The following is a 9,692-nucleotide window of genomic DNA, read 5'->3' as shown; positions in this document are numbered from 1 at the left end:
TTGTGGATATGTGCAAACCCAGCGAATAGTGTAATAAAAGTATCTAAAAGTGGTAAATTTAAGAGTTTTTTTTTTTTTTAATGTTGCCTCTTGTTTACAATCATTGTGAAAGAAATTAACAGATGTATTTTTTAATGCATTCTAACTCGTAAATAAACATGAATAAAAGTCTGCTGACAATGGAGCCAATGGGAAGTCCTCTATTCCGCCCATAAAACCCAATAGATGACCATCTAAAAACCACCACCAATACTCCATTTACATTTCGTGAATTGAATACTAACCAAGTATTGGTGATATTGTTATTTTAAGCGCTAACGCAGACAAACTATTTATAGCGGCACTGTGATCACAAGCTTGTGTGCCAATATTGACATCATGGAGTGGTAAGCTGCTTCCTCGCTTCTTAGCTTGTGGAAGTTTATTGCAGATCATAAATCATGCCTCTCATCTGGATAGTAGAAGGATGAGGACGTATTACGACAAGCTGGTACACTTTGACAGCCAAAATAGACCAGGGAAAAGCGAAAATGGCACAAAGAGACGTTTGGTTCCACCCCTCTTTTCTTCGCGAGGATTATGAGTCATTCTTCATCAAAACGGGACTATAACAAGACTATCAATCGGCATTCTAATGGCAGCAGACGTTGTACAGTAAGTGATATTTTATTATTTTTTTGTGGCTCTCATGAAGTCTGCAGGGAGTAATAATCAGTGATGTTGTTGAAAAGAAAACGAGCGTTGTGATGCGTTTTTGAAATTAACTATATACTTACAGCATGTATATAAAACCTTAATGGAGGTGTTTGGATGTTTTTTTAATGGCTAAATAGGCAGAATTGAGAGACTCCCTTAAGCTCCATTGTAAGCAGACTTTTGATCGCATTTATTTAGTATTTAGAATGCATAAAAAAAATATATATATATGTGTTCTTGTCTTACATAAGGATTGTGAATGATAAGTGAAATTAAAAAAAAAAAGTGCAGTTCCCCTTTAAGTGTGCACATGGTAATTCTACTAAGTGGAAAGAGTAGTAACAATCTACCTACAATGCAATACAAAAGCCAGCCAGGGTAATAACAAACAGTAAAAAAAATCCCTACTACAAATATTAGCAGTAGTATATACAAATAAAGCTTACCCAAGTAAAAAGTGAGAATAAATGAATCAAAAGTAAAAAACAACCTCATTGTTATGAAGGCAGTTTTAAACTGACAATATCAACACGGTCGTCCCTCGCGATCTTGTCTGGTCCCAATTAACTGTGATAAACAGATTACCTCAAAGTTATGGTTATGGTGTTAACTTTATTTCGAACATGCATACAATTATAATATGATGTAGCACATATTTCCAGTTTCTCATTACAACATGTCTGAAAATGAGTAGGATGATGCTAAGTATGATTATTTTTAATACATCAAATATTTTCATAGTTTGAGCATAAAAAAAGTTTACGCTAGCATAAGAAAGGATATACTTGTATTTATCCCACAATTGGGAAATGATTTGGTGGCAGTGCAGATTTTTACATAGAGCAGCAAAAGTAAAACGTAATGAAAAACTAAAAAATGTGTAATAAACAATACATAAAACATAATGCACACTAACAATTGCATAGACAAATAAAAAAAACACGTATTCACCTAAAAAAATCACTTAAGTATACTAAATTGGCCCTGGTGAATGAATGTGAGTGTGGATGTTATCTGTCTATCTGTGTGGGCCCTGCGATGAGGTGGCGACTTGTCCAGGGTGCCGGAACGCAGCTGAGATAAACTTCAGCACCCCTCGCGACCCCGAAAGGGACAAGCGGTCGGTAGAAAATGGATGGATGTTGTAAAGTCTTATGGCTTTGTGCAGAAAAGACCTGCGGTAGCGCTCCTTCCTGTACTGTGAATACAACAGTCTATAATTATAATTTTTTAATATTATTAGAGTCCTGTAAAGATGAAATAATGTGTGAAACTACAGGCTAAATATGAAATATGTGCAGTATAAATAAATAAATATGTATATATATATATATATATTTATAAAATATAATTTAATATAAATCCAATACCTCTGCAAAGACTGGGTCTACTTGACACCGACACCTACGAAAGTTAGCCTTGATGTTAGCATTACGTGTTAACATTGCATGTCTGCGTTGTCATTCTTTCCTCGTAACAAAGCTGTAATGCTGATGTTGAAGATGAAGTACATCAAAAGAATTCATTTTCACTCGGTTGTTGATAGCAGAATATGTATCGATCGTCACAACATAAACAAATACTTCACTGTAATACATATAACACACACATAACAATTTACGCCAAAAACATGTGGAATGTTTTATTTTAAATTTGCGATTTGAAGATCTGATGCACGATGTAGCGAGGAAAGATTACATTTTAAGTTCTCACTAGATGCCAGAAAGAAAAAAAAAGTGTTGATCGTATTCTTACTTTCAAAGAGCAAAGAGTCTTCAATGGATGATGTATCCTGCTTTTCTTCACCGTCCTCCCACTCTTCCAGCTGAATAGCAAGGTCAACTTCAGGCCCGCAAGCAGAACCCTCTAAATCAACACAAACGTAAGTATTAGCATTGGCCTAAACATTTTCTACCATAAATTAAGTGTCACTGGCATTAATTTAAAAAAAGGTCCAGATTTTGTGTCAAGTTATTTATATTCCTACACAGTACATGTAATTGAACATTATGTTGTGTCACACTCTTTCATAAAATACAAACAATATTAAATTCTGTTTGACAAGATAAGATTGTGTATTTACAACATGCACACTATGTGCTTTATTGGAGGGATATTTGGCTCCAGACATCAAATTGAGACACTTCTAATTTTGGTTTAAGCTATTTCCAGCAGCTTTAAATTATTGAGTGGTAACATTTCTCTACTTCAAAGTGCTTTTTGCTTCACTCCAACTGATATGAATAAGGAAGTAGGTGTGTTGTCTTTGCTCATTACTACTTATTTCTCACTGCCACTCTTGCAGCTTCAAGGCACAGCATTGGAGTTTTCTCAGGACAAGATAAGCATTTCCTAGAGGGGTAAAGATTACCTTGCTAAATAATATGTTATGACACAACACAAAATATGTCAAAGAATTTACCAGGACAAAAATATTTAAAGGGATCTATGATAAATGTTGTCCTTTCTGACTTATAAAAGTTGATAAATCGTTGGAAACTTGATTACTGATTATTAAATGCCAATGCCAAAGCGTCAAACCATAATGTTCATGCATTTTGGCGTATTGGATGTCTCTGTTCGCATAGACGTGCTTATTTGGACAGTTAGTCAAGCTCTCAGCCAAAGGGGTGGCTAGATAAAGTTTTATTTTCACCTACTCATGTCATGCGCATAATAACATAGAAATATGACATACAGTACATGCAGCTGTTTTTTTATGCAGGTCTCTTTTGCTTGGAGATTATGCAGTTGTACCTGATGTTGTGACCAAGTGACCCTATAAGTTTGTGAAGTTTATTTTTTTCGACAGTGTCTGGTTATAAAACAAAAAAATAGCGGTGATGACTTCAAGATATATATTTAAACAGTGTACATTTTCAAAAGTTAAATTACGATACTTTTGGAAAGGGTGGGGCATGGTTTTAATTACAATCCGGGAACACCTCCAGAAACAAGCATCATCACCAAAGCATAATGAACACAGCCGCAGTGTCCTAGGACAGTGGTCCCCAACCACCGGGCTGCAGCCCGGTACCGGTCCGTGGACCGATTGGTACCGGGCCGCACAAGAAATGTAAAAAAATAAAAAATAAAAATGTTTTTTTTTTAAATTAAATCAACATTAAAAACACAATATATACATTATATATCAATAATATATACATTATATATCAATATAGATCAATACAGTCTGCAGGGATACAGTCCGTAAGCACACATGATTATATTTTTTTATGTCAAAAAAAAAATAAATAATAATAATATTCCCTTAACCCCTCCCCCGGTCCGTAGGACAAATTTTCAAGCGTTGACCGGTCCGCAGCTACAAAAAGGTTGGGGACCACTGTCCTAGGGGGACAGTCAGGAGATCTGGGTTCATCTCTGTGTTGAGTTTGCATGTTCTCCACCTGCATGCATGGGTTGTTTTTTTCCCGGAAATATACATGTCAGGTTCATTGAAAACTAAAGGCTGGAATTAAGGCTGCCGCTAACGATTATTTTTCTGTCGATTAATCTATAGATTATTTTTTCGATTAATCGGTTAATGTATAGATTATTTTTTTCGATTAATCTATAGATTATTTGTCCTTTTACCGATTATTTTTTTATTCAAAATGAAGATGAAAAAATAAATGTAGGCCCGTTTTTTCAAAAGGCATGGCTTTTATTTACAAAAAAAAAAAAGTATGGCCACTCAGTCAACATTGACAACAACATGACTAAATATTCTGTAACAATGTAAACATTTAAAACTTTTAACATTTAACAAAATTAAAAGTAGCTTATTTGCTTTTTAATGTGCAAATATAAAAGTCAACATCCAGTGCAAATCTTAATATTCTGCAATAGTATAAGCATTTCAAAAGTAAAAGTATTGCTTATTTTGCTTTAAAATGTGCAAAAATAAAGATAAACATCCAATACAAAAAGGTGCAAAACGAAATATTCTGTAACAACAGTGCAAACATTTCAACAAAAGTGAAAGTATTGCTTATTTGCTAAAATGTGCAAAAATAAAGATAAACATCCAATACAAAAAAGTGCAAAACGAAATATTCTGTAACAACAGTGTAAACATTTCAACAAAAGTGAAAGTATTGCTTATTTGCTAAAATGTGCAAAAATAAAGATAAACATCCAATACAAAAAAGTGCCAATCTAAATATTCTGGAGCACTGTAAACATTAAGTATTGCTTTTAAAATGTGCAAAATAAACATCCAGTCCAACACAGTACACAATAACCAATTCTACTCATTCCAGTGAGTGACTAACAGTTGTAATGAAGAAAGGTTAGCATGTGTACATGCTCTGGTTCTTTTCTTGTTTACAATATTCCCAGCAGCTGAAAATAGGCGCTCAGAAGGGGTCGATGTGGCTGGAACTGAGAGCTAATTAGCCTTCACCTCAAGCCAGGACTGCGAGTGAGCTGAGCTGCAGTTTATATTTCTAGAAGGTCAACGGGCTCATAGTGATGTTACTAGTAGTTGACTGGGAGGTGTTTATTATCATTTGGGGAGAGTCCGCTGCCTGATGCTCACCTGCTAAACACCTATCTGCTCCACGCTGAAGCGCTGACTACATGCGCTCTGAATACACACTGCTGATTGGCTGATAATGCTTCGTGTGTACCAATCAGATGGTTGTGTGGGTGGGACAATGCTGCGTGCTGAGACAGAGGCAGAGGAGCGAAGCAGCTTGTTAAGACTTTAGCAGCTGAAGTTAGCTTTAGCTTAGAAACTCGTTCGGTACACCCCCGTACCGAACCGAAAGCCCCGTACCGAAACAGTTCAATACAAAACACGTACCGTTACACCCCTAGCAGATACAAATGACACATTCATGTTTTTGTGTAATGATGACAACGTATGCTCGCGCGGACGATTGACTAGTTGATGGTTTTCTTTTCAAATGTTCGTTCATAGCCGTTGTGCTGCTATGATAGGCCATTTCCGCTCGACACAGTGTGCATACAACAACATTATTAGGCCGTTTATTGAAATACTCCCACACTTTTGACCACTTTTGGCATGCTTTTCCCCCCTCGCTCGCACCGCTCGCATCGTCTGCTTTGATCGTCTGCTTTGCGCTTCGCCATGACGGTAGTGTGACGTAAATATGCGAAGCGTCGACGCACAAAAACGGCGTCGACGTATTTACGTAACCGATGACGTCGATGACGTCGACTACGTCATCGACGTAGTACGTTCAGCCTTAGCTGGAATATACTCTCGCGTCATGTAGCTTGCATCCCCTCTGACGGCGTCCTGGTTCGTTTACAGCTCTTCCGAGGGGGCTGGCGTGTGACTTGCAATTCCCTTCCAAAACCCTAAGGGGCAGTGTTTTGCTGTGTGACAAACACAACTCTTGCTGAAGTATCTTCCTGAGTAAGGATGGGAGTTGGTAAGATTTTACCGGTCCGATTCCGCTTAACGATTTGGTTCCTTATCGGTTCTCTTATTGCTTCTTATTTGGAAAAAAAAAAGAGGACAAAAAGGTGGATTAGCATCAATTTTGTTTAGTTTGAAGGTAACATTAAAAATCCAACAGTGAGGTCTTAATAAGCACGAAGCATAGAACAAAATACTTTGAAAAATAAATATTCTTTTGTTGAATTTAACGAAAAATAAGAACATTTGTAGAAATTACACAAAAATGTAACATTTCGTAACATTTTCAAAACTTTTAAAATATTTTTTCATCTCCCTACAAAATATACTGGTCAAACTCAAAATATTAGAACTATTTGTTTAGATTTACAAGGTGAAACTATCAATGTACATACATAACATGCAACTCAACATATTTCAAGATCAGTTAGGATAATACATAACGTTTTGATATAGAGAACATAAAAACCTCTTTATTATTGAATAAAAAATATTGAAATTCAATCATTTGGTGCATCTGCAAACAGCTAGAATTATGCACAACACGAACTATAATCTGCTACCCAAGAATGTATAACAACTCTTGTCAAAAAATTCAGAAAAATATAACAGAGGAATAACTAATTAAACATTTGTATGGACGTACAACACTTAGAACATTTAGCATATCAGTAAGTGTAATTAAATTATGGAATGGATTGAGCAAAGAAGTTAAACAATTTACTAATATGATTTACTTTAAGAGGCTGTTAAAATAAAAGTGCGTATAAAGTACAAGGAAGAAAAATTTTGAGAAACATCTTGAACCTTATTAAAAGGAGATATATATATCTTCATATATCTTCATCTCGTAATGTTAATCATAACTGACTTAGTCATCTATTACAATAACTGCTGTATTAATAATACACTGATGTAAATTGTGTTACAAAAAGAAAACAGTAAGAGAATATTTCAGTAAGTGCTCTGAAGTGGGAAAAGCGTAGGATTCAATTTCTTCCTACTCCTTTTCGGACATGTTGTAAAGAGAAATGATATGATGTATCGTATTGTAAGTGTGTTCATGTTCGAAATAAAGTCAGCTCAACAACGCAACAGCCTTCTTTTGATAATTATGGTTTACAGCTTATGAAAACCTTGCTTTGAAAATCTCAGAAAATGTGGGGTCTTATATCAGTTTCAAGTTTGAAGTTGAATTGCTGACATTAATGGACTTTTACACTGTATTTTAATATCATTAGTTTAATCCGTATAATGGAAATGACTAAGTGAAAATTTGGTTGCAAGAAAACATGCAACTTTTTTCTGACTACAATTGAACATTCACCTCGTTAAAATCAGGAGTACTGTGGCAAATCGGTTCAAGCTTTAAACCACAAACGTATTTACTGCTCGGTGACATTCGTCCTTCCTGGGCTGAGTCATTGCACTCTTCCCTGCCTCGCTGAAAGGCGATGCTCGCGCCGGGCAGCATACATGAACTGGAGCTAGTACTTACTGCCTGCCTCGGAGCCAGTCGGAATCTGTCTCTTGTCTTGCTCATCTCAATGAAAAGGCATTAATTTCAATTTAACAAATAATAGTGCTATTTAGTACCTGTTGTATTTACGGCAGATGACATGCTAGCGTTACTGCTGTTTGACTGAGATCGGCGCGGTTCAAAAATGCGACATTCATTTATAGTTATTGCATGTTGTATGTTCAAATGTTTCAGCATATTGCTCGTATGTTCTCATCTTGATGAAATAGCAATCTTGCAATCATTCCAAGTAGTGCTGTTGCAATCGTTTCTTGTAAAATGTAGCCAGACGAGGGTGTTTGTTCCACCCGGACGCCGCCAATTTGCTGTCTGACGTCACTACGCACGTTGCGTAATAACATCATTCCTAAACACTGGCATCGTTAAAGCAATCATTGAAAAATTGGCAAGCGATTCCAAGGAATTGATGCACTGGGAACCGGTTTTAATCAAGAACCGGTTTTCGATTAAAATCCCTATTCCAGATCGAGAGAGAGAACAATTGAAAGAGCAATGCATAAATAGATTACAATCATCATAGGTACTGGTTATGAAAGCTAACTCAACTAAACCAGTATCTTTTAGGGCTCTGGTTCACTTACCCATCTACTTTTCTACTTCCCCTTCTAGGGAAAAATCCAATCATAAAATCCTCATTCAAATTTGGGTTCAGTTTAAGCGCTATTTTGGCTTAAAGACTATTTCTGGTCTTGCACCTATCACTGCTAACCATGCTTTCCCTCCCTCTCTTGTCGTAGTGCCTTTTTTCTAGGGATCAACAACATTAAAGATTTATACATTGACAACATTTTTGCCTTCTTCCAGCAACTTTGTGATACATTTCCATTCCCTAATCAACACTTTTTTAGATATCTACACATCTGCAGTTTTGTTCGTAATACTTTTCCCAGGTTTCCCAACTTACCGACTGACACAGTTACAGTTTTAGATGCTATTTTGACACCACTTCCAACGTTAAAAGGATCAATTAACATATTTACAAGAAATTTTTCATTTACGCCCTGAATCTGTGAATGCAATTAAGTCACTTTGGTAGGATGATTTAGGAGTGATCCTACCTGTGGAGAGCTGGAGCCGTACTGATTAAGCTTCTTAGAGTGCAATTTTACACTTAAGTCCTGAGAATTTGCGAAATTTAGTCCTACTCTCAAACTTAAGAATAAAAGCTTTTTATCAACGTTCTTAAGTCTAAGAATCACTCCTACTCTCCACGATATTTAAGAGACCTTCAGAGGTGTCTTAAGTGGTTAGGAGTTGCCAGCAGGGGATGGCACTGAGGCGAGAGAGACGTGCGCGAACGTTCAGGGAACGGAACAATGTTTTGTTTTTTTTGATGACGAGCAGCTGATCAAACGGTATCGTTTAGACAGAGCGGATATTATTTTTGTCACAGATGTAATACTTTTCCATTCCTTGTTGATTTCTGCATGTGTCTGCAGTGGGCTAGTATACAGGTAAAAGCCAGTAAATTAGAATATTTTGAAAAACTTGATTTATTTCAGTAATTGCATTCAAAAGGTGTAACTTGTACATTATATTTATTCATTGCACACAGACTGATGCATTCAAATGTTTATTTCATTTAATTTTGATGATTTGAAGTGGCAACAAATGAAAATCCAAAATTCCGTGTGTCACAAAATTAGAATATTACTTAAGGCTAATACAAAAAAGGGATTTTTAGAAATGTTGGCCAACTGAAAAGTATGAAAATGAAAAATATGAGCATGTACAATACTCAATACTTGGTTGGAGCTCCTTTTGCCTCAATTACTGCGTTAATGCGGCGTGGCATGGAGTCGATGAGTTTCTGGCACTGCTCAGGTGTTATGAGAGCCCAGGTTGCTCTGATAGTGGCCTTCAACTCTTCTGCGTTTTTGGGTCTGGCATTCTGCATCTTCCTTTTCACAATACCCCACAGATTTTCTATGGGGCTAAGGTCAGGGGAGTTGGCGGGCCAATTTAGAACAGAAATACCATGGTCCGTAAACCAGGCACGGGTAGATTTTGCGCTGTGTGCAGGCGCCAAGTCCTGTTGGAACTTGAAATCTCCATCTCCATAGA

The 9,692-nt window shown here is 36.4% G+C and overlaps 1 protein-coding gene across 1 annotated transcript in view; it reads right to left on the bottom strand.

Moving 5' to 3' along the window:
* ttc17 (tetratricopeptide repeat domain 17) overlaps window positions 1-9,692 on the bottom strand; it is a 41,722-nt gene that overhangs the window by 9,089 nt on the left and 22,941 nt on the right. The window contains exon 17 of the mRNA XM_062033146.1: window positions 2,452-2,562. Within this exon, the coding sequence (XP_061889130.1) occupies window positions 2,452-2,562 (111 nt within the window). The remainder of the gene's footprint in view (window positions 1-2,451; window positions 2,563-9,692) is intronic.

The sequence above is a fragment of the Entelurus aequoreus genome, linkage group LG02 (assembly GCF_033978785.1).
Source record: "Entelurus aequoreus isolate RoL-2023_Sb linkage group LG02, RoL_Eaeq_v1.1, whole genome shotgun sequence".
Lineage (NCBI taxonomy): Eukaryota > Metazoa > Chordata > Actinopteri > Syngnathiformes > Syngnathidae > Entelurus > Entelurus aequoreus.
The sequence above is the reverse complement of the archived record's forward strand: the minus strand, read 5'-3'. Positions and strand labels throughout refer to the sequence as shown.